Below are 26,134 nucleotides of genomic sequence, written 5' to 3'. Positions count from 1 at the left end.
TCTTAACTGGCACACCCATTAAGACCAATAGAAAGGTCTGAAACAATACACATTATTTTTATTTTAGCTATATTCATTTGCATCTGATTTTTGTCTAGTTCATCACTAAAATTCTTTTTTGGGTTTGTTTCTTTTACAGGTTTTACATAATCTTAGTATGTGGTGTGCAAGAAGTAAATCACTGAATTACGATCAGGCCAAAGATGATGCCAACAGAGCCAAAAAGGATATCAAGCTGGTAGGAGAGAGTTGTCAGCTTCTCTTGGCTACAGTTTCTGTACTACATTAAGTAATAAGCTCAGAATGAAGTGCTATGGAATGATAAATTTCAGTACTAAAATATAAAGGGGTAGATATTCAAAATGATTTAACCGGGTAGGAAGATTCCTACTTGGCTAAATCCCACTGGCCAGCCCCAGAACACATATTCAGTGGCAGTTAGCCAGCTAGTGCCACTACATATGTGCTCTGACCCCCGTGGAACTAGCTGATTAATGTTGGAGTTCAGAGTAGAACCACTACTTCTGGTTAGTGGTAATTTTTAGTCCATTAGCCGGTAAGTACTCGGATAAAGTTAGGATAGCAAAAAGACTGTCTTAACTTTTCTGGCCAGTTATCAGGGCACTGATCTGAATATTATCCAGGACCCAGATAACTTTTGGTGACCTTCCTTATAAATCTCTTTTTATTATTGTGAACCACTTTGATTGTTCTTTGAAAGGAGGTATATCAAGTGCCATTAAGCATTAATCTGGTGTTGGGTTATGCTCGGCATTGAATATCCCAGCTAGATTCAGCCCATGGTGGTTGGCACCTTTAAATTCATCAGGGGAAGGGAGAAAGGTGGAATAAACATGACAAAGGCAGCAAAATAGTTAGTATTGCTTATTCATAGAATTCAGTACACCAAAAACTGAAACTTTCTATTTTTGTCTGTAAATTTTTCCTTCACAAATTTGAAGAAAATAGTATTCAAATCTTCTGGTAAAAACCATGGCTTAGAAGCTCTATGCATTTTGGAAAACATACATTTCTCCGAGGTCAAGCAGTCTGTTCAGTATTCTCACAGCTGGGTGACATCATCTTTTTGCCACTCGTCTCAACAACAAGATCTCCCATTTCTGTTACAGGTTCAGATCACATAGCAGTCTTAGTGTTGGACACCTTTCTCTTACATTGGGAGGAGGGACTTCTGTATGCGTATCCTCCACCTCTCATAGAGAAGACTTTACTGAAACTCAAGCAGGACTAGGAAACTATGATCCTAATTGCTCCTTACTGACTGAGGCAGATCTGATTTCCTCTTCTTCTGGAGTTGTCCTCCAAAGATCCGTGGAGATTGGAATATTTTCCATCCCTCATCACACATAATGAGGGATCTCTTCTACCGCCTGACTTCCAATCCCTGGCCCTCACGGCTTGGAGTGAGAGCATAGAATTGCAATCCTTAGATTTGCTAGAGGGTGTCTCCGGCATTATATCTGGTTCAGGCAGGCAGTCCTGAAGAATTAGTTTGGTGTCTAGAATCCAACGCGCCCCCCACCCCAGGCCCAGTTTCCTTACCATCAAGCCGATCAATCCATAGACTGGTGGGTTGTGTCCATCTACCAGCAGGTGGAGATAGAGAGCAATCTTTTGCCTCCCTATATTTTATTTATTTTATTTTATTTTTATGTGGTCATGTGCTGCCGGAAATTCTCCAGTATGTTCTCTATCTCAGCAGGTGTGTGGTCGCACAGCAGCAGCTCTGGCTAGGTCTCCAAGCCTAATTGTTTAGGTTTTGTTGAGTACCTGGGGTTGAGGGCTCTTCGTGAGCAAGTGCAAACCTGGTGGTGCCAGGTCCCTCCTTTTCTCCCCCCTCCCGCTGGCTCCGTTAAAAAAAACAATCAAACAATTTTTTAAACGTTCAAAAAGGGCGTCCATTTGCAGCTGCTCACTGGAACAAGTCGTCGCAGCTCGGAGCAAGAAGCAGGTAATTTTTACCTTTTACTAGCGGGCAGGGGGTTCCCCGAACGGTCTCCACGTGGCTATGGTCTCAGATGGCAAGGGCGCGAAAAGACGCTCCCTGGAACACGTTTGCGTGCCTAGCGGGGAAGCGTGGGGGGGGGGGGCGCGCTCGAAGGTAGAGTTGCCTTTTTTGGGCGCCCTTTCGGAGCCGGGAGAGTTCCCCGGTTTTTCCTCCGGCGCGGCGGCCTTTCCCGCCTTAGGCGTCCATCCCCCGCTGGCCGCCCTCCCGGTCGTGACCGGCCACGCTGCTCGGACGGATTCTTCTTGGGCCGCCCTCGAGGGGGGAGACGTTAACAGCTTGGTCGCCCTTGACTCGGGTGACGGTAAAAGTCGGCGAAATTAAAGCGCCATTCTTCCCGCGCGGCTCCTTCTCAGAGTTTTGCGCCGGACGCCATCTTGGACGTGCAACACGCCTCTTCCCCGCTCTTGGGAGCGCAGATGGAGGGCGCCTCTAGGGCCGCGGCACAGGCTGCAGAAATGCACAGACTGGGGGGTTTCTCCCCTGAGTTAATTTTGCTGCTGCATCAGGCCTTTCTTATGCAGAACGCTGCCCCTGCTCCCCTCTCTGATAGGGGTGATGAGGCCTTTATGCTCAAGCGCCCTCGGGTGGATCTTCCACCCCTGGGGGACTTGGTCTCCTCTGATTTGGATGACGGCAGCGTGTCTGAGTTCTCCCAGAGATCCTTAGTGGACTCTATGGAAGAGACTGATCCTCGCTCGAATGGAGCGGATGACCCCTCTGCAGCATGACTTTTTCGCTCAGAGGATTTGCCCAACCTGCTTGTGCAGGCCATGAGCATTTTGAAGATTGCCTCTCCGGAGGAAGGCCCTCTCTCAGCCTCTACTGGCTCCGCCATTATGCTGGGAACGAAGCGCTCGCCTAGAACCTTCCACGTTCATGAAGCCATGCAGACCTTAATTTCAGCGCAATGGGATGCCCCTGAAGCGAGCCTGAAAGTAGCCATGGCTATGTCCCGTCTGTACCCCTTGCCTGAGGGGGAACGGGAAGCCTTTGTCTGGCCCATGGTAGATTCTTTAATCACTGCCGTGACTAAGAAAACGGAGCTGCCGGTGGAAGGTGGCACTGCCCTGAAGGACGCTCAGGACAGGAGAATGGAGGCGGCCTTAAAGTCATCCTTTGAGGCGGCTGCTCTGAGTTTGCAAGCCTCGGTTTGCGGCTCCTACGTGGCTAGGGCGTGCCTGACTGTTTTGCAGCGGGCTTCCCCCTCGGATCCTTCCTGGAGGGCGGAATGGCCGACCCTGGAGTCGGGTTTGGCCTACTTGGCAGACTTGCTCTATGATGTTTTGAGAGCCTCGGCCAAAGGTATGGCTCAGACGGTCTCTGCGCGGCGGTGGCTCTGGCTTAAGCACTGGTCTGCTGATCATGCCTCTAAATCTCGCCTGGCCAAGTTGCCTTTTAAAGGCAAGCTGCTCTTTGGGGACGAGCTGGACAAGATCGTGATGGAGCTCGGCACGTCCAAGGGCAAGAGGTTGCCGGAGGTCAGGACTCGGGCCAGCAGTGCTCGTCCTGGTTCCTGTAAGGGCCGATTTCCAGGAAGCCCGTCGGTATCGCCCGGGCAAGTCGGCCTCCTCTGCCTCCGCTTCCTTCAGATGGACCTTCTCCCCCAAGCAGCATTCCTTTCGCAGGGACCGCCGTCCCGGAGGTTCGTCCTCTGGCCCACCCCCAGGGTCGCATACCCAATGACGGGGAACTGGTCCATGGCCCAGTGCAGATAGGAGGAAGGTTGTCCTCGTTTCTGGGCGAGTGGACCAGGGTAACTTCAGAAGCTTGGGTTCTGGAAGTCATCAGAGACGGCTACAAGCTAGAGTTCTGCCGACCCCTAAGAGACGGATTTGTAAACTCTCCCTGCAAGTCCCAGGTCAATGCAGCTGCTGTGCAGCAGACTTTGAACAACCTGATCCGCCTGGGTGCGGTGGTCCCGGTGTCAGTAGATCAGCTTGGCACGGGGCGCTACTCCATTTACTTTGTGGTGCCAAAGAAAGAAGGTTCTGCTCGGCCTATTCTCGACCTCAAGGGAGTCAATTGGGCCTTGAAAGTTCGGCACTTCCGGATGGAGACCCTCCGCTCCGTAATAGCAGCAGTGAAAAAGGGAGAATTCCTGGCATCCCTGGACATCAAGGAAGCTTACCTACATATTCCCATCTAATCGCCTCATCAGCGCTTTCTGCGCTTTGCAGTACTGGGCCGACACTTCCAGTTCAGAGCCCTCCCGTTCGGGTTGGCTACGGCTCCGCGGACCTTCTCCAAAGTAATGGTGGTCATTGCGGCCTACCTCCGCAAGGAGGGAGTGCAAGTCCATCCCTATCTGGACGACTGGCTGATCCGAGCCCCTTCCTATGCGGAGTGCGGGAGAGCTACAGACAGGGTCATTGCTCTTCTGAGCTCCCTGGGATGGGTCATCAACTGGGAGAAAAGCCAGCTGCGCCCGACTCAGTCCCTGGAGTATCTGGGAGTTCGATTCGACACCCAAGTGGGCAGAGTGTTCCTGCCGGACAACTGGAGCATCAAGCTTCGGACCCAGGTGGACCAGTTCCTAGCCTCCTCTACTCTTCGAGCTTGGGACTGTGTGCAGCTGTTGGGCTCCATGACGGCCACGATGGAGGTAGTGCCCTGGACCAGGGCTCATATGAGACCACTACAGCACTCTCTTCTGCGGCGGTGGACTCGTCTCGGAGGATTATGCCGTATGCCTTCCTTTGGATCCAGCGGTGTGAAAAGTGCTGAGTTGGTGGCTGAGGCCAGGCAAGCTGTCCGCAGGAATGCCTCTTACGACCCTGGAGTGGGTTCTCGTCACGACAGACGCCTGCTTGACAGGCTGGGGAGCCCACTGCCTGGGACGGACAGCGCAGGGGCTCTGGTCTCCTGCAGAGACGAAATGGTCCATCAACCTCCTGGAACTCAAGCCATTCGGTTGGCGCTTCTAGAGTTTCTCCCGGTACTGGTGCTGAGGCCTGTACGAGTCCTGTCGGACAATGCCACAGCTGTGGCCTATGTCAATCGCCAGGGAGGTACCAGGAGCGCCCCTCTAGCCAAGGAGGCCATGAAGCTATGCCTGTGGGCGGAAGCGAATCTGGAACAGCTGTCAGCGGCCCACATTGCGGGGGTCATGAATGTCAAGGCGGACTTTCTCAGTCGTCATACCTTGGATCCCGGAGAGTGGCAACTGTTTGCTCGGGCTTTCTTGGATATCACGAAACGCTGGGGCCGGCCGAGCCTGGATCTGATGGCGTCCTCGGCCAATTGCCAAGTGCCGCGTTTTTTCAGCAGAGGACGGGACCTTCGATCTCTGGGAGTCGATGCTCTTCTCCAGCAGTGGCCGGCACAGGAGCTTCTCTACGTGTTTCCGCCCTGGCCCATGATGGGCAGGGTGCTAGGCCGGGTGGCAAAGCATCTGGGCCGGGTGATCCTGTTGGGTCCGGATTGGCCCAGACGTCCCTGGTATGCGGACTTAGTCAGACTCTCGGTGGACGGCCCTCTGCGGCTGCCAGCGGAGCGGGGCCTCTTGCATCAGGGTCCCGTGGTGATGGAGGATCCCTCTCCCTTTGGTCTTACGGCCTGGCTCTTGAGCGGAAGCGGCTGAGGAAGAAGGACTTCTCAGACAAGGTCATCGCCACTATGCTGAGAGCAAGGAAGTGTTCTACTTCTACCACTTATGCCAGGGTTTGGCGTACCTTTGCGTCGTGGTGCAAGGCAGGCTCTGTATCGCCCTTCACTGCCCCAATATCTTCAGTGTTGGCGTTCCTGCAAGAGGGGCTGGAGAAAGGCCTGTCGCTCAGTTCGCTGAAAGTCCAGGTGGCGGCTCTAGCTTGCTTCAGGAGTCGTCTGAACGGGGCTTGCCTGGCTTCACAGCCAGATGTGGTGCTCTTTCTCAAAGGAGTTAATCACCTGCGCCCCCCTCTGCACTCGATAGTGCCTACATGGAATCTCAATCTGGTGCTACGGACCTTGCAGAAGCCGCCCTTCGAGCCCTTGCCAAGGGCATCGTTGAAAGCGGTCTTCCTGGTGGCTATCACATCAGCCAGAAGAGTTTCCGAGCTCCAGGTGCTCTCGTGTAGAGAGCCGTTCCTGCGATTCACTGAGGCAGGAGTGTCGATTCGCCCAGTGCCTTCCTTCCTGCCCAAGATTGTTTCTCGATTCCATGTGAATCAGCAGCTTTACCTACCCTCCTTTCGTAGGGAGGATTACCCAGAGGAGTACCCTGCGCTCAAATACCTGGATGTTAGACGGGTCATCATCAGATACTTGGAAGTGACCAATGATTTCCGGAAGTCGGATCACCTGTTCGTGCTGTTCGCAGGCCCTCGTAAGGGTTTGCAGGCATCTAAGCCTACGGTGGCGCGTTGGGTGAAGGAGACGATCGCGGCAGCTTATGTGGCGGCAAGGAAAATTCCGCCTATTCAGCTGAAGGCACACTCTACTAGAGCACAGGCAGCCTCGATGGCGGAGTCCAGCTCTGTCTCCTTGGAAGAGATTTGCAGAGCGGCTACTTGATCGTCGACTCATACCTTCTCACGACATTACCGCTTGGATGTGGCTGCTCGGGCGGAGGCCCAGTTTGGGGCTTCAGTGTTGCGTTCAGGGATTTCCATGTCCCGCCCTGGGTGAGTACTGCTTCGGTACATCCCACCAGTCTATGGATTGATCAGCATGATGATATGGAAGGTAAAATTATGCATCATACCTTATAATTTTCTTTCCATTAATCATAGCTGATCAATCCATAGCCCCTCCCAGATATCTGTACTGTTTATATTCTGGTTGAATTTTAGGTTCAAGTTTAGTCTTCAGTTACTTCAGGAGGACTTCGTGTTCAAGTTTTTTCACTTGGATTCTTCAAGAGTTGAGACGAGTTTGTGTTACAGTGAGCTGCTGCTTCCTCTCCCCCCGTTTTGGCGGTGGCTGGATTGATAACTAAATTATGCCGGCACTCCCTCCCGCTTCGTGCGGCTGTAGGGTAGCTTTGTATCCCTCCCGCTTTGGTGGTGTTAGGGTAAGCCAGCTCCTCCCGCGGTTGCAGTAGCAGGATAAGCCAGTTCCTGCCCACCGCCCCGGCGGTGGTGCGCTGGAATATTTCACCTCCCCTGCTTCGGCGGTGGTGAGCTGGGCAGAGTGTCCCTTTGTGGGTGTAATTCTCTAAGTGCTGAGTCCTGTGGATGGAGCTTTGATATCGACATACTGGGGAATTTCCGGCAGCACATGACCACATATAGGGAGGCAAAAGATTGCTCTCTATCTCCACCTGCTGGTAGATGGACACAACCCACCAGTCTATGGATTGATCGGCTATGATTAAGGGAAAGAAAATTATCAGGTATGATACATAATTTTACCTTTCTTCTGTTCCATTGTGCAACTTTACAACTAGTATGGAAATAGTTTCAGGTTAATTGGCTTTTAGGCCTCAACATTTTGAGTCCCTGTTATCCTAACGTTGTTTTTGGTGAACCTGGTATCTAGGGATTCTCAACTGTGAGAATAGAGCAGCCTGCTTGTCCTCGGAGAAAGCAAAGTTAAGTCTTACCTGTATAATGTGTTCTCCGAAGGCAGCAGGCCAAGTATTCTCACATACCCTCCCAGCTCCCCTTGGAGTTGTATTCTTTAGCTAATTTAAATGACTGAGGAACCCGTGTGTGTGTTGGGCAGGAAGGCACCAGCGCATGTGCAGTGGGACACTACTGGAAAATTAGTCTCGCTAGTCAGCATCTGCACCAGGCTCCATCGGATGACGTCAACCAGCTCTGAGTATATTTGGCCTGCTGTCCTCGGTGAACACCTGCTACAGGTGAGTAATTTTGCTATATCTTCTGTACACATCTGTTTAGGATGGCTGCTACTTAGAATCACATATATGGTATTTACTTAATTACACTATGTATGAGTCTGAATATCCCTTTTCCAATGTGCTGAGTTGCTCTCATGGTGCAACTAACATCTGGCTTTGGGTGGCAGAAGCCATGCGATGCTTCTGTCAGCTCAAGCTACAAAAGTCAAAAACATTTGCCCACTGAAATGTGCTCAGAATCAGTTATGCAGCCAAACTTCATAGGATTTATTGAGGAAAAGGAAATGTACAATGGAAATGTGTTTTTCTATTTAGTGCAAGGAGGTGAGATTCTGCAGGATTAGTGGAAGTGTGACCAATGTGGTGACATCATAAAGCAGAACAGTAAAGGGCCTTGGCACGCACATTCTACAGTTTATTATGCCCTCACTTCCTTAGCAACAGCACTGTATATCATGAAGAAACATTCATTTCACATTTTTGTTTTGGTCTCCATTCCAATCATGATAGAATACACTGGCAAACTAGAACTATACTATACCTTACAAACTTTCATCAGCCTGAAAGGGATGCTCATCTGTTTTGTGTCACAGTGCTTTCTCAGTCTTTGAGCACACTCCAACCTAAACAGGCAACACACAAAACTTTTGAAAGCTATAATCATTCAACATGCGTACACACTACATTTCATCTAAACCACTTAAGTATTTGATCCCAACTTTATATATACCTTCTAGTACCTAATCAAGTTTGAACTTAGTTTGATCCCCTGATATAAATTTGCTCTGCTTGAAACATCCATCTCCTTTTCTGCCTTCTGTTGATCATGCATTTTAGTCTCCATAGGGTCTCTATTCGACAAGGCAATGAATACCAGTCATTTGGAGCGTAGTTCTATAAAATGGCACCTAAATTTAGATGCCTACTTTGCGTCTATTCTATCAGTACCCACTTTTCTTTATAGAATACTAGTGTAGCATGTCAAAAATGTATATAGAATTAAGGCATGATCACTTATGCTAGCACCATAAATGTGTGCACCTCCCAGACTCTGCCCATCACATTTAGATGCCATTTTATAGGTTTGAGCTCTGACCCCTATTTGAGCCTTGCTCCTTTTTGGCTCTCAAAATTGAGGAATTTAATTTAGCTGCGATTCTTTTCTCGATGTCCAGGAAGATCCCTAGTGGTTTCAAAAGGTGTGCCCAATGCAGTTGGGTGATCTCTGCAACGGACCCGCACACTTGAGCTTATCTCTTGCTCTCTCTGTTTAAAAATGCAGTTGAGGACACAGAGGGCGCATCAGGTTCAGCAGGAGAAACCTTTTGGCTCCTTAAAGGCTGACCTATCGACTTCAGCACCATAAGCATCAACCTCAGTGGGTGCTCAGGCTTTATCTACCACTGGGAGTGCACAAGCATTGAGGAGGTCTCCTCGTCCCTTGACATCAGGCCCCAGGACCAGTCAGCATCAGATCCGACACAGGTTCGATATCGTCCTCATTGGCACCAAGGGACAGCAATGTTGAGCATTGAGGGAACATAAGAACATAAGTGTTGCCAAACTGGGACAGACCAAAAGTCCATCAAAGCCCAGCATCCTGTTTCCAGTAGTGGCCAATCCAGGTTAAAAATACCTGGCAAGATCCCGAAATAGTACAATACATTTTTTGCTGCTTATCCTAGAAATAAGCAGTGGATTGTCCCCGAGTCCATCTTAATAATGGCTTATGGACTTTTCTTTTAAGAAGTTATCCAAACCTTATTTAAACCTTGCTAGGCTAACTGCTTTTACCACATTTTCTGGCAATGAATTCCAGTTTAATTACTTGTTGAGTGAAGAAATCATTTCTCTGATTTGTTTTAAATTTACTACTTTGTAACTTCATTGTGTGCCTCCTAGTCCTAGTATTTTGGAAAGAAGTAAACAAGTGAGTCACGTCCACTCATTCCATTTAACTCATTATTTTATAGACCTCAATCATATCACCCTTCAGCCGTTTTTTCCTCCAAGCTGAAGAGTCCTAGCCGCTTTAGCCTTTCCTTATAGGGAAGTCGTCCCATCTCCTTTATCATTTTTGTCTCCCTTCTCTGCATCTTTTCTAATTCCACTATATCTTTTTTGAGATGCGGTGACCAGAATTGCACACAGTATTCAACGTACTGTCACACCATGGAGCAATACAAAGGTATTATAACATCCTCATTTTTGTTTTCCATTCGTTTCCTATTAATACCTAACGTTCTGTTTGCTTTCTTAGCTGCAGCAGCACACTGAGCAGAAGGTTTCAGCATATCATCAGTGATAACTCCTAGATCCCTTTCCTGGTCGGTGACTCCTAATGTGGAACCTTGCATCACATAGCTATAGTTGGGTTCCTCTTTCCCACATGTATCACTTTGCACTTGCTCACATTAAATGTCATCTGTCATTTGGATTCCCAGTCTCGTAAAGTCCTATTGCAATTTTTCACAATCCTCTTGCGATTTAACAACTCTGAATAACTTTGTGTTGTCAGCAAATTTAATTACCTCACTAGTTACTCCCATCTCTAGCTCATTTATAAATATGTTAAAGAGCAACAGTCCCAGCACAGACCCCTGGGGGACCCCACTTTCTACTGTTCTCCATTGAGAATACTGACCATTTAACCCTACTCTCTGTTTTCTATCTTTTATCCAGTTTTTAATCCACAATAGTACACTGCCTCCTATCCCATGACTCCAATTTCCTCTTTCATGAAGTACTTTGTCAAATGCCTTTTGAAAATACTGATACACAATATCAACTGGCTCACCTTTATGCACACCCCTTCAAAAATATGTAATAGATTGGTGAGGCAAGATTTCCCTGCACTAAATCCATGTTGGCTTTTGAATATGCTCTTTAATTTTGTTCTTTATAATAGTCTCTACCATGTTGCCCTGCCCGACATCAGGCTCAGCGGTCTATAATTTGCCGGATCACCTCTGCAACTTTTTTTTTTTTTTTTTAAATCAACGTTATGTTGTCCACCCTCCAATCGTCCGGTACCATGCTTAATTTCAAAGATAAATTACTTATTACTAACAATAGTTCTGCAAGTTCATTTTTCAATTCTATCAGTATTCTGGGATGAATACATCTGGTCCAGTCGATTTGCTACTCTTCAGTTTGTCAGATTGCCCCATTACATATTCCAGGTTTACAGATATTTGGTTCAGTTTCTATGACTCATCAGCTTTGAATACCATTTCTGTCATCGGTATCTCTCCAAATCTTCCTCGGTGAAGACCGAAGCAGAGAATTCATTTAATCTCTGTGCTATGGCTTTGTCCTCCCTGTGTGTCCCTTTTATCCCCGCGATCTTCTAGCGGTCCAACTTTTGCCAACCTCTTGCTTCTAATATAACTAAAAAAGTTTTTACTATGTGTTTTTGCCTCCAGCACAACCTTTTTTTCAAAGTCTCTCTTTGGCTTCCTTATCAGCTCTTTGCATTTGAGTTGCCATTTATTTTCTGATGGATCCTTCTTCCATTTTCTGAAGGATTTTCTTTTAGCTCTGATAGCTTACTTCACCTCACTTTTTAACCCTGCCAGCTGTCATTTGGCCTTCCTTCTTCCTTTTTTTAATACTTGGAATATAACTGGCCTGGGCTTCCAGGGTGGTATTTTTGAACAGCATCCTAATATACACCTAATGTAAATTTTTGACCTTTGCAACTACTCCTCTAAGTTTTTTTTTTCACCATTCTTCTCATTTAATCATAGTCTCCTTTTTGAAAGTTAAATGCCAACGTATTGGATTTCCTTTGTGCACTTACTCCTGAGCCGATATCAAATCTGATCATATTGATCACCGTTCTCAGAGGTCAAATGGCTCCAGTATTCTTACAAGTGCTTTTTTTTGAGTGTCCCCTAGTATTTGTACTTTTTGAAAGGGTAAAAAAGTGATTCACTTCTACTCATTTTACACCACTCAGGATTTTGTAGGCCTCAATCTTATCTCCTTTCATCCGTCTCTTTTCCAAGCTGAAGAGCCCTATCCTCTTTAGCCTTTCCTTATGAGAAAAGCTCCATTTCCTTTATCATTTTGGTTACTGTTCTTTGAACTTTTTCTAATTCCGCTCTATCATTTTTTGAGATACTGCGACCAGAACTGAAAGCAGTACCAATGGTGAAGTCGCACCATGGAGCGATACAGAGGCATTATAGTATTCTCGGTCTTATTTACTGGCCCTTTCCTAATTCATAGCATCCTATTTGTGTTTTTGGCTGCCGCCACACACTGGGCAGACAATTTCAGAGTACTGTTACAACAACACCTAAATCTTTTTCTTGGGTGCGGAACCCTAGCATCAGGTAACTATGATTTGGATTATTCTTCTCAATAGACATCACTTTGCATTTGTCTGTATTAGGTTTCATCTGTGATTTGGGTGCCCAATTTTCCAGTTTCCTAAGGTCTTCCTGTAATTTTTTACAGTATTTTAACAACTTTGAATAGTTTTGTGTTATCTGCAAATTTTTTATCACAATCTCAGGGAAGGTGAGCCCTTGGGCTGCTGCCGGTTACCAGCTAGCGGCAGGCGAGCCACCCGGGCAGGACAGAGCACTAAGGCAGAAACTAGGCAAGTCAGGGCTGGAGCTGGAGACAATCGGAGCTGGAGGTAAGCAGGGCTGAAAGTAGAGCTGAAGACAAGTAGGGCTGGAACTGGAGCTGAAGACATGAAAAGCAAACAGGAGATTCACAATACCAGGCATGTGCAACTAGGCAGGAAACCTTGTTGCGAAGGCAATGCATTAGAGTCCCATGGTTCCTTCACTAATGATGTCACAACCTCTGGTGCCCTGGAATGAGGCTTGGAACGCACTGAAGAATACAGCAAGGGCACCATACAGAGGCTGTAATACTGGGATAGTCTCTGGAATTCGTGTAATTAAACTCTGGAATTCATTGCCAGAGAATGTGGTAAAAGCAGTTTGCGGGGTTTAAAAGAGGGTTGGATAGCTTACTAAAAGAAAACTCCATAAGCCGTTATTAAGATGGACTTGGGGAAAATCCACTGCTTAATTCTAGGCTTAGCAGCATAAAATGTATTGTACTGGTTTGGGATCTTGCCAGTTACTTGTAACTTGGGTTGGCCACTCTTGGAAACAGGATTCTGGGCTTGATGGACTTTTGGTCTGTCCTAGTATGGCAGCACTTATGCACTTATGAAATGAGGCTAGAATGCTGGAACATCAGAGTCAGGCTTGGATAATCTCTTGAATGGAGCTTGGAAAATAGGAAACAGGCAGCAGAAGCATCAGTGCAGGAGGATCGTAGCGCCAGGGAGGCATTCTGGAGAAGCAGCAGAGCCTGATCACTGGATGAAAAGGTGAGTCGGGACGTGGGGCACGGCCACGGCTGTGACATTTATTCACCTCATTCGTCGTCCCGATTGTAAGATCATTTATAAATAATTTTAAAAGGCATGGGATAAGCATGTGGAATCGCTTAGGAACAGGAAGAATTAGGGGTTACAGAGGATGGGCAGACTGGATGGGTCATATGGCCTTTATCTGCCATCATGTTTTTATGTTGAATAGCACCGGTCCCAGTACAGATCCCTGCGGCATTTCACTGGTCACCTTCCTCCATTGAGAGACATGGCCATTTAACCTTACCCTCTGTTTACTGTCCAATAATCAATTCCTAATCCACAACAGAACATTGTCTCCCTATCCCATGACTCTTTAATTTTCTCAGTAGTCTCTCACGAGGAACTTTGTCAAAAGCTTTCTGAAAATCTAGATACACTACATCAACCAGCTCACTTTTATCCTCATGTTTATTCACGTCTTCAAAGAATTGATGCAAACTGATGAGGCAAGACTTCCCTTGGCTGAAACCATACTGACTCTGTCCCATTAAACCATGTTTATTTATGTGTTCCGTAATTTTATTCTTTATAATAGTTCCCCGGCACTGATGTCAGGCTTACCGGTCTGTAATTTCCTGCATCACCCCTGAACCCTTTTTAAAAATTGGTGTTACCTTGGCCACCCTCCAATCTTCAGGTACTAGAGACGATTTTAATGACAGGTTACAGATCACTAACAGCAGATCAGCAATTTCATGTTTGAGTTCTTTCAGTACCTTAGGGTGTATGCCATCCGATCCAGGTGATTTGCTACTCTTTAATTTGTCAGTTTGGGTCAGTACATCTTCTAGGTTCACCAAGATTAGTTTTGGTTCCTCCATACCATCACCCTTGAAAACCATTTCTGGTACTGGTAGATCTCTTACATCTTCTTCCGTAAAGACTGAAGCAAAGAATTCATTCAGTTTTTCCACTATTGTCTTGTCCTCTCTGAGTGCTCCTTTTTGATCTAACAGTTCCACAGATTCCCTCACAGGGTTTCTGCTTCTGATGTACCTGAAAAAGGTGTTACTGTGAGTTTTTCTTTATATTCTCTTTTAGTCTTCTTTATCAATGCTTTGCAACTAGCTTGACGTTATTTATGTTGCTTCTTATTTTCTTCATTTGGGTCCTTTTTCCATTCTTTGAATGACATTCTTTTAGCTTTAACAGCCTCTTTCAGTTCACCTTTTAACTATTCAGGCTGTCATTTTATCTTCGTTCCACCCTTGTAAATACATGGAATTTGTCTGGTCTGGGCTTCCAAGATGGTATTTTTAAACAACATCCATGCCTGATTTAATGTCCTAACCTTTACAGCTGATCCTTTTAGCTTCTTTTTAACCATTGTCTTCATTTTATCATAGTCACCCTTTCGAAAATTAAATGCTGGTGCAGTAGATTTCCTTTGTGGTTTCATTCCATATAGCAGATCAAACTTGATCATGGTGTGATCACTGTTTCACAGCGGACCCAACTGCATTACCTCTCGTACTATGCCCTGTATTCCACCAAAGTCTAGATCTAAAATAGCTCCCCCTCGTGTTGGTTCCTGGACTAGTTGCTCCTAGAAACAGTCATTTATTATGTCTGTTTCCCTCTCCTCTTAGAGTTGTCATGCAGAGAACCATTGAGGTTAAATCCTTTTCCAACTCTACTAACACAGAAATAGGGATACCTCCTCCTTCCAGACCCTCACTCTTTAGCCTAGATAGCTTGGTTCCTGACGACATAGCTTTTTGTTCCTTAAACCTTCCAGATGGAGTTTCTAGTATACTCCTAGTCTCTGCACAAAAATGTTACCGTTTTAAGTTGAAGAGATTTTCCCTCTAGTGCACAGCCAGAGCTCTCAACCCTCTTATGTGCTGTCTTCCTACTCTTATGGAGTACCTCCTTAATCTTTCGGATGTTGGCCTCAAAATTATTTGTCAGAGTGCATTTGAGTCCATTAATGAGTTTCACTTTAGAGTTGATAATAAATCAGTTTCCGTTCATCTCCTAATAATAAGATTCATGAAAAATTTATTTCATACAAACCTCCTATCAAACTGGTTTGGGATCTTAATGTCATCCTCACAGCTCTCATGAAATCTCCTTTTGAACCACTTCATTCATGTTTTCTGAAGTTCCTCACATATGGTAGTAGTCTGCTAGAAGAGTAAGTGAACTTCATGCCCTTGTGGCAGACTCACCTTACGCCAGGTTCTACCATGTCAGGGTTGTTCTCTGAGCCCACCCCAAATGTCTCCCTAAAGTGGTATTAGAGTTCCACCTTAGTCCATTGTACTACCTGTCTTCTTCCCTAAGCTACACCCTCCTTCTGAAGAAGCAGCACTGCATGCCTTAGACTGCAAATAAACACTCTTTGTATCCTTTGACCCTAACAATAGGGATACCCATTACTAAATGTACTATCTCTGCTTGCTTGACTGTCTAACTATCTCCTACACGTATACTCAGGCCGGTCTGACCCTTCGTGGCTGAGTCACGGATCACAATGTAAGAGCCATGGTGATTTCAGTAGCCCATTCTTGCTCTGCCTCCAGTAAAGACATTTGCAAGGCAGCTGCATGGTCTTCTGTCCACACCCTCACTACTGTTTAAAGCAACATCCTAGGCGGGATAGCCAGTTTAGATAAGCAGTATGGCAGAATCTTTTTACTAAAAGTCAACTCCACCCTCTGGCCCTTTTTTCCAGCAGGGTCATTATCTACTTAGTCGCAAAATTCATTTATGGTGTGAGCCTGGTAGCTAGTGAGTTCCACATGTGAGAATATTATGCCTGCTTGTCCTTGGAGAAAGCTGTTACCTGTAGCAGGTGTTCTTCAAGGACTACAGGCATATATTCTCTCATTCCTCTCATCTCCTCTTGGAGTTGTCTTCTTAGCTTTAGTGCTGGACTGCTGGTACTGTGCTCGAGCATTGGGCAGGAATGCACCTGTGCATGTGTGGTGGGGGCACTTCTTCAAGGATTTAAAGTGACAGTGCAATTGACAGTGTCTGCACCGGGCTCCATGGATGACATCAGTCACATGTGAGAATATATGCCTGCTGTCCTCAGGTTACACCTGCTACAGGTAAGTAACTTTGCTTTATTGGAGGTACTTAGTCTTTCCTTATCCAGAAAGGAAGTCACTTACACTTGCCACTGAGATACACTTAGGATAGTTGTAAAGAAGAAAAGCAATGGAAGAACTTGGCTACTCTGAGAACTTTATTGGTCTACTCTTTTTTGCCCATGGCACACAGTTCACTTTTAAACAATTCTTAATGATTGGATGAAATATTATAGTATTTGCCTTTGAGGCTACAGGTGCTCCTCTGCTATTGTTTCATTTAGGGTTATTGATCTAGAACAGCAGCAACTGTGGCTGATACCTTGCTGATTCTTTTGTATTTTCGAATGACAAGTGTTCCCAAACTTACAGACACATTCAATCACCCAGGAAAGTAGATACAATAAGTACCTTTAATATGATCCAACAGAGTAAGCAGCTACATAGCTTCTGGTTATAGGTAGAGGTTCTTCATAACAGTCTCTCCTTCCTTGCATGAGGTGGGGACATGTAGAGTCTGGATTGAGGAGAATTGTGGCAACATGCCCACAGTGCACAGGGATGGAATAACAGAGGAAAAAGAAAAAAAATGCTCCTTAAAAGTACCAGTGTATAGTCGCAATTATGCCGTTGCTCTGCCCGTCCCAAGCGGGGCAGAACCTGGCCAGAGTGACCAATCAGAATATACATAGGATATATGCATATATGCACATACACAAAAAATGAATGCTTCTGTTCCAAGTTACTAGCTGAAAAGGGAGGTGAAGGCTCCTTAGTAAGCCCTTTAGAAATCTGTGATAAACAAGGGCATGTCAGATAAAAGCAGACCAAATATGTGAAGCTAAAGGTAAAAGGATTAAATGAAGGATATCCAGGAAGCCTTCTAGGCTTTTCCAGCACAACCATGTGAGCCAGATTTCCAGTAACAGAAGCAAGTTAGTTTCATTCTGTGTCAGTTATGGTGGGGGGAGGGGGATGGAGGAGGTGGAAGAGTACCCTTAGAGGGTATTCATACAGTGCTGTTTTCGATGTATGAAAAAATGTTATGAATGTGATTGTTGGGTATAAGAGTTAAACACCTGCAGTCTGTACTGTATTCTTGACTTTTAATAATAAAAAGATTTGGGAAAAAAAATTATCCCCACATAGTCATCATTAGACTAAATCTCATTCCTCAAGTCGTTTCTGGGAAAGATTGGTCAATTTAGCACCTGCAATCACTTGCCTAGTAGTCCCGTGGATTTTGAAATCTTTTGAATGTAGCTAGATATGCCCTTAATCCATCCTTGGTTCCTGTTGTTTTTCTCGCAAAGATGCAGCGAGTTTTATCTTCTGTGCTATACTCCCGACGTTTTCTTGCTACCTGTGTTGGACTTAAGAGTTCAATAGTTACTTTGTTCTGTAATTTGGAGCCTCATTCACCTTTGTATATAACAAATATTTTGTAAGCTTGATTTTTGCATGGTGATATGTTTGCTGTTTATTGGATGGTTGTTGGTGGCCATTAGAATAACACCATGGGGTAATTAGGTCCAGCTTGTATCCTTCCCCTCCCTATACAAATTGTAGCTGTCACTATAATTGGGATTCTTGCAAAGATTTTTGATGACATGGATCAGTTTGATTAGTTTCTGTATAAACTGTATTAAATTTTGATCCAAAGAGAAGAAGATTCCAGTCTTCGCTATACTACGTGTTTGTTGGGAATAATTTTCTTTTTTTCATTTTGCTGTCCACAGTCCAAAGTCACGTGTGTATCAGTGTGACCTCCTGAGGGATAAGTATTTAGCCAAGGAGTGTCCGATGTCAGTCTTTCAGGGCTGCAGCTCATTCAGGTTTTCAGGATTTCCTCAATAAATATATATGCAATCTATTTGCATGCACAGCCTCCATTGTATTGAGATAGATTTCAAGCATATTCTTTGTGGAAATCTTGAAAACCTGACTGGGTTCTGAAGAGCTGAAGTCAGGCACCCCTGATTTAGCCCCTCTTCCCAGATGGCAATTTGCAAAGCCACTTATGTGGGTAAACTGGCCTGATAGTAAGTTCACGTGGGCTTCCAATGCATGTGTACTTAGAACTGAATTAAAAAGAGGTATTTCTGGAAGTGTAAAAAGCATGTATCTGTGGGATTTTCAGAAGTCTGTATGGCTATTTTATACTTGCACAAATTGGAGATTACAAAGTACATGTACACTTTAATTTGCATATGCTTTATACTAAAAACATTTTAAAATAGAAGTTATCTAAATCCACTTTTATTTTCACTCTAGGGCCCTTTTGATGTTGTTCGAAAAGTTTTTACTGCCGGGGAGGAGACTTCTCACATGACTCTTATAGACAAGTCAGACCTCTTTTTCCATGATTACTCTCTGGCACCTCTCTTTGTCCAGGAAAACTACCTATATGTTACACCTGCTGCTGCTGGGTGAGTGTTAGTCCTACCATTTCTTTTGGGCCATTTATAATTAATTTAGATTTCTTTCTTCTCCCAGTGCTTCTTTTTATTTGCCATCTGATTACAGAGCCATTGTTTATAATTTCTAATATTTGTCAAGACACTTTTTGGGTATATAAATACAGACTAGTAATTGTATCAAAGTAGCTTTGTTGAAGGTTGTTTCCAGTTCTACCAATGCTAGTGAGTAACAGCATAATGAGTGCAGCTAGTGGGTGTTGCACTCATTTGTTACCTGGGGATTGTAACTGTTGCATCAACTACAGGTGATCCAATATGAGAAGCAGGACCCCAAGCTGGGCTTCAGCTAGGATCTCAGATGTGACAATATGCAGCACAAATTTCTGCACTGTTGCACTGGGTATTTTATGTATATTAAAAAGTAAAAGCGGTTTGCAGTAAAATAGTTTATTTTTCTTTTGTAGAGGTGATATGAAAAAACACTTGCTGCTTTTAAGTAGAACAGCAGACAGCATATGTGATGGTGACCTTGTAGATAGACGGATCCGCAGTAGCCAAACCTGGAGTCTCCTTCCTACTCAGGTATGCAATTTTTAAAAATCTTTACATGTGTAAATAGATGTACAAGAAACCACTGGTAGGAGCCACTGCTCTTTGCCTTAAGGTAGTTTAGTTGTCACACAGCACTCTTCTATTTTTTTTTTCTGATCGCAGGGTATTGTGCTTTATTATAGGTATGCAAACTGTCCATATAATTCCTCTGTGTAGCCTTAAAGGGAGATTAATAAGCAAAGAACAAGGAGCTGGATCTTACCTATAGCACAACAGAGTGTGAATTTTGTGGTGCAGTGCCTTGGGAGTATTTCATCATTACATCATTCCCACGTCTACTGGCTCCCTTTGCCCTGAAAATTGTATTGTGGTTTCATCCTGCCAGTTGAAGGTGCAGAGAAGAAGGAGCCTTTTTAGATGAGTATCTTTTCATGCTGCACAGAACCATTGGCCTTGCTAACATGTGCAGCTGGGGGAACTGATCAGGGCTTAAGAGAGAGCTACTACATTTGATTGCCTTTAAATTCTAATGCAACTGTCCCAGATGGTCTTTGCAGTGCTGAAGAGGAAGGCATACGGTGTTGAGAGCAATGCAGTTCCCTTAAGGCAGTGGTTCCCAAACCTGATCCTGGAGGCACCCCAGCCAGTCAGGTTTTCAGCACCCCCACAATGAATATTCATAAGAGAAATTTGCATGCACTGGCTCCACTGCATGAAAATCTCTTATGAATATTCATTGTGGATATCCTGAAACCTGACTGGCTGGGGTGCCTCCAGGACCAGGTTTGGGAACCACTGCCTTAAGGAGTTATATTCAGCCAGATAGGGTGTTGGTAGCTGATTGTGAAACATTTAATGAGTGATGCAAGTAGCCTTAAACATGAAAAAGGAGAGGAGAAAGAAATGAACCATGTGAAACACTGCATTAAAGATTTTATTGGAGTGGAGGTTATACCCTTCAGCCATTCACATGATTTAACAGCTACTCCTGTCCTTGCAAACCTAACAACAAAGGATGGTCAATGACATTGACTTCAGTGAACAGATCCAGGGCACTATAGATGAATCTTAGGCCTGATTGATTGCTATATGAACTGCATTTGCTATGGATAAGAGGAATGATTCATTCCCATAAACCTTATGAAAATCAAATTGGCAAGGATGAACCAGTTGTACTCCTTTAAAGAATTCAAGAAGCTAATCATAAACTAACAGTTCAATACTCAAACTCTGCAGTTGCTGTTTCTTTTAAATGCTATCTGTGGCATTTAAAGATATATAATCAGATATTCTGCACTGAATATCTAGCTAAGGCATTGATTGCTGCAAATATCTGGATAATGGCAATATTCAGCTTTATTATCTGGTTTACTAAGGTCACCTTTTTTTTTTGTCTTAAGTTGCCTGGATACTGGCACTGAATATCACCAGTATGTTGTTTTAATTGCCCCTCTCTACGCCCCGGGGAGACCCTTTCCCACGGAGGTGTACAGAGGGTTTGTGCCTCCACAATCTGTTTGCGGCGTTGTGGAGGCATCAGAAGGCTCAGTTCCAATCTGATTCCCATGACCACAGCTTTCTGTTTATCTGGATTTAAATGAATCCTTGGGCATCTGTGTACCCAAATGTATTCTATTAAAATGTAACAGTATTTTGTACACACAATGAGTGTCAGGTGTGTGTGTAGATTAGTTTGTAGAATAAATGGGAAATGAAGAATAGATAGAAATTAAGACAAACATAGTTTTAGGAAGATAAGTACATTTTATTTCTTACCCAAAGACAAGTCTTCCAGTTGGTACAAATTACAGATTCAGTTGGACAGCTCACCCCAAATAGGGTCTTCAGTTAGGTACAGAAGTTGGACAGATTCTGGATATAACCGGACAGAGCTTCGCTGCTTCCAAGGTGTCGGGGAAGGACTCCGAAATTAAGCCAAAATCTCCCTTCTTTTATACCCACAGATCTCAATAGAAGTCTATGGCAGGACCCCTTTTTTTCTAATATTTCACAATTTCTGAGATCATATTTTCCTATCCGGCCAGGTGCTTCCGTTCTAGCTTTTGCAAGTTATTGTGCAATTTCCTCTTTTGTCAACATGTTTTCTCTTCTGCCAGAACATCTTATTTTTAGCATATCAGTTTCACTTCCTCTTTTTCTATTATCTTATGATCTCAGTTTCATCTTATAGAAAGACAAACTCCATTTTAATAAGTGCTACATTCAATTTGTACCTGATTTTGTTAAGACTCATCTATAAGGCCATTAGTAGGTTATCAGGCCTAGGCAGTGCTTTTCAGCTGTACAAAGCTATGTAGCTTGGCCCACCACTATTCCAGTGGATAGATCTTAAACTAGAACGCATATTAACTTGCAGGAAAAGCAAGTCCTTGCTCAGCCAGTCATAGATTTTTAAACCTAGCTGGTATTTTTACAGCCTGAGTCCTAAAATCTGGCCTTCCACCCTTCCGGTGGGCATCCAGTGAGGGCCTCTTGCTGTAGTATAATTATACAATGTGGATAATTCCTGGCTCTTTCCAGGCTCCACTCCCAGACAACCCTGGTGCTGTCTTAGAGATTTTCAGTGACATCCTATATAATAATTTGCACCTCCAGCGTTCTACGTCTGGATGCCTGGGTTCGTAACACAATTCCCATTGGTCCGTCCTCGCGTTGGAACGTGATGACGTCAGAGGGCGGATCAATGAGAGGAAAGCGAAACCAGCACCAGCCAGCAAAAGAACGTTGGAGGTGAGGATTGAATCGACAGAAAATCGCCCCCCCTCCCTCTGTGGGCAGTGCTGTCAGTGGGCAGTGGAGATAATAACGGAGGTCAAAGCGGCGGTGGAGCAGACGGAATCCAAATTTCAACAGATCCTGGACAAATTGGACGGGATGGAGGACAGGTACGTTGCAATGGCAGTGGAACTTCAGGCGGTGCAACCACGTGTGGGGAACATTGAGGACGTGGGGCAACCACAGCTTTTGAAGCACTTGTCGGCTTTGGAGGAGAAGTTAGAACATTTAGAAAATCGTTCCCGCCGAAACAGTTTAAGACTGGTGGGCCTTCCGGAAACCCTAATAGAAAAAGGCTTAAGGAAATTTCTTGCGGACTGGCTTCCCAAAGCAGCGGCACTGCCAGATCTGGTGGGCGATTTTCGGGTGGAAAGGGCTTATTGGCTGGGACAGCGTAAAGTGGGAGGAGATCACCCCAGAGTGGTCATCTTTAGGGTGCTTAATTATACCCATAAGATGCTGTTACTTCAAGCGCTGCGGGGGGGGGGGGGGGGGGGGTGGTGGAAGCAGATACAATACCAAAATACCCGCATTCTGTGCTTCCAGGACTACTCTGCTAAGGTGTTCGCAGCCCTGAAAGCTTTTGTGCCAGTGTGCTTCCAATTATTTGATCTAAAACTCCGCTTCAGCTTACTTTATCCAGCGAGGCTGAAGGTAGTGGATTACGAACAGGAACACTTTTTTGATCGGGTGGAAGAAGCGAAAGTATTCTTGGACAAGATGGCAGCCTCGATGTCTGAAAAGGTCTGATTGTTGGGAGTATCGAGTGCCTAACGTGCAGGGTGACCTTAAAGTGGCTAAAGACAGGTTGGCAGAAGGAAATAACAGTTTACAGTTTTATTGAAGTTAAGTTGGATGGTGTGAGTGGAGTCGCGCTAGCATGGACTGTTCCGGCAAACTAGCATGGACTGTTCCGGCAAACAAACTCAGTGTATAGCGGGAATCATCCATTGGTACTGTAATACACCAGCTACGCTGGACACGACAGCATGGAGAGCTATGGTCAAAGTACAAGCGGCTGAGGGAGGTGAATCCCTTGCGAGGCAACATACTAGAGTTAGCCTTCAGTCTTGGGGCATCGGATGCCGTGAAAATGGAGCCATGCCGAGTTACATAGAAGCAGTGGACTTATGTGGACCCGTTATGAACATTCAATAAGAGTTGATAGGAGTTGATTTAACTTCATTTGTTGGGTGTTTGTGAGTATGGAATTGTATGAAGAGGGGGGGGGGGGGGGGTCTCAAGGTTTTTTTTTTTTTTTAAATTAGGGATTTAAATTGTTGGCATAAGTACATATAGATTTGTTTGGGGTGAGTCTGAATGTGTGGAGTGTGATTTGGTGAGTGCTCCTCGTGCTCTATTATTTCTATTATGGAGTAAGGGGATTGGCGCTTGAGGGTCGTTAGTAGGGAAGAGGGTTTAGGGGAAAGGTTCCTATTCTTTGAGTGGGCAGCCCTGGGCCCAGGTACGGAGAGGTTCCGGGTAGTGTACGGAATGGATGGGGTTATGGGAGGGGGGAGGGGTCCGGGGGAATAGGGGGAGGGGTTTGGGATGGGAGGTTGGAGGGTGGGAGGGTGCAATACTCAGTAGTCTAGGCAGTTCTGTCCTGGTCTACAGCTTAGTGAGTTGGTCACTTTACATTCCGAGGGGGTGGAGGCTGGGACACTCCTTTGGCTTTTCTGTAGAATGGATGTCAACTAGTAGGAATACTGTTCCATGGGAGCGCTTGGGAATAGGTTGAGATGTCGGGGTTAAGATTCACTACTTGGAATGTAGGTGGTATTCACTCGCCAATCAAAAGACAAAATTTGTTAAAAGCTCTTAGAGACAGGGGGACTTGTACAGGAGACTCACTTCTCAGCAGTGGAACACTTAAAACTTAAAAGTGGTGGGTTGGAGAAATTTTTGGGGCTCCGGCAGCGGGTAGGAGGGGGGATGTAGTGATCCTGATCAAAAAGGGACTGCATTTGGAGATTAAGAAGGTTATAGTAGATTCGGAAGGCAGGTTTGTCTTGGCTTCGGTGGTATTGGAACGTCAACCTTTCCTGTTGTGTAATCTCTATGCTTCTAATGTTTTTGAGAGAGAATTCTTCGTGTGGGTTATTTGTATGATAATTGATCTGGGTGATTTGCCGATAGTATTGGGAGGGGATTTGAATGATGTGGCGGACCCAACTTTGGATTGCTCTAGGCCAATGGATAGGGAATTGGCTGGGACAGAGAGAGGGGTGAGCTTGTTGGATTCATCACTGGGTTTAGTGGATGTAGGGAAGACTCTTAATCCTTTGGAAAGAGATTACACACATGTATCTAGAGTACATTCCATGATGTCCAGAATAGATTATTTGCTGCTTTCTTGGGAACTTCTAACTCAGGTGGAGGAGGTTAAAATAGGCCCAATAATGATACCAGGCAGTTCAGGATGTCCTAAAATATCCATGTTGGTAGACTCAAGGGGAGTTCAGAAGCATGAGGATGGGGCTATCAACAAGGTCCTCTCAGAGTTCTTTGCTAAACTATGAGCCGCAGTCTCCGCTGCCAATAGCCAGTGAAGTTTATCTCTCTAGTATGGATTTACCTAGGGTCACAGAGTCTGAGTTAGCCCTGCTGAATGCGCCTATAGCTGTGGAGGAGGTGGAATGGGTAATTCAGCAGAGTGCACTGGGAAAGGCCCCAGGGCCAGATGGCCTACGTAGCTTTCTACAAACTTTTACAATTGGAGGTTAGCCTGGTGTTGGCGGATGTTTTCAATAGCCTCATCCAAAGGGGGCAGTTATCGCAACATCTTAATGCAGCTCAAATTATAGTTCTTCAGAAGCCGGGTAAACCAGCGGACCGCCCAGAGTCCTATCGCCCAATCTCGTTACTCAATACGGAGGTAAACGTTTTGGCCAAGATTATGGCTAATAGGCTAGCGAGAATACTCATTGGTGGCCGAACCCCAGGTGGGGTTCACCAGGGGGAGGGTGATTGCGAAGAACATGAGACGAATACTGGCAGCGTTGGAGACCATAGGTTCGGAGAAGAAGCAGGCATTACTAGTAAGTTTTGATGCAGAAAAAGCGTTTGACAGGGTGGAATGGGGGTTCATATTTGGGGTTTTGGAAGCGTGTGGTATAGAGGGTTGGTTTGTTAAAGTGGTGCGGATTTTGTACACAAACCATGTGCAACAGTGGCAGGCAGGTGCGTGGACGCACAGTTTAACTCTCTTAAACATTCTACTGAAACTAGAGAGCAGTTCCTGTGCAGGACTCTGTTGGATAATGTCACCCACATGTGAGAATATGCATCCTGCTTGTCCTTGAAGAACACCTGCTACAGATAAGTAACTTTGTTTACTTGTTTCTAGCCAGTGTCATCTAAAGGTTTTCTGAGCTTCCTCTAATTAGTATTCCATAATTCTACTCGGTCTTCAAGCATAGTATCTGATAATGTAGAGAGAGAGATCATTTCAATAAATTCACAAAAACACTAACAACTATTAAAGACAAGCCTCTGTGTATAACAGTTCACTTCTGAAATGTATCCCCCAAAGCAGGATCCATGAAGCCATTATCAAACAGTGGTTGGAACAGGAAGTAAACTGATAATTAGTATCATCTGTCAATATTTTAGTTGAATTAGGTTCTAACATAAGGTCCAATGTGTGGCCTTTTGTATGAAGGAAATTTGCTGATTTAGAGAGAAATCCTTCAGTACCCAATCTTAGAACCTTAGAATCAAAATGAATGTTTAGGTCTCAAAACCAACAAGGAAGGAAACCTTGTAAATATGTTCTGCCAAGAAGATGGCAGGGCCTGATGCCAGAGCCCTATAAGCTAATAAAATTCCCAAGCTAATACATTCCTCTATCAGATTGGCAATTAACGGCTCTTTATTTCCCAGTAATCTCACATGAAGCAGTTCTAAATGGCATTCTAAACCTTGCTGAAGATAATCCCATTATTTATGTGCAGCAGTCAGAGGTAAATATCGAATTGGCTTATTCTTCATATGAAATAACTATTATGACAACTTACCCATCCAGCATGGAAATTCCCAATATACAAAAATATATATCAAACTCCCAATATACAAAAATATATATCAAACTCTTCCTTTTCAACAAGACCATTA

General features: G+C 44.9%; 1 protein-coding gene across 2 annotated transcripts in view; it reads left to right on the top strand.

The window, feature by feature from the left end:
• RFC1 (replication factor C subunit 1) overlaps positions 1-26,134 on the top strand; it is a 348,859-nt gene that overhangs the window by 282,025 nt on the left and 40,700 nt on the right. For both annotated transcript variants that reach the window (XM_030191305.1, XM_030191306.1), the window contains 3 exons: positions 140-238; positions 18,525-18,679; positions 19,135-19,252. In XM_030191305.1, coding sequence (XP_030047165.1) covers positions 140-238; positions 18,525-18,679; positions 19,135-19,252 — 372 coding nt within the window. The remainder of the gene's footprint in view (positions 1-139; positions 239-18,524; positions 18,680-19,134; positions 19,253-26,134) is intronic.

Source organism: Microcaecilia unicolor, chromosome 2 (assembly GCF_901765095.1).
Source record: "Microcaecilia unicolor chromosome 2, aMicUni1.1, whole genome shotgun sequence".
Lineage (NCBI taxonomy): Eukaryota > Metazoa > Chordata > Amphibia > Gymnophiona > Siphonopidae > Microcaecilia > Microcaecilia unicolor.
This window is presented reverse-complemented; position numbering and strand designations above follow the sequence as displayed.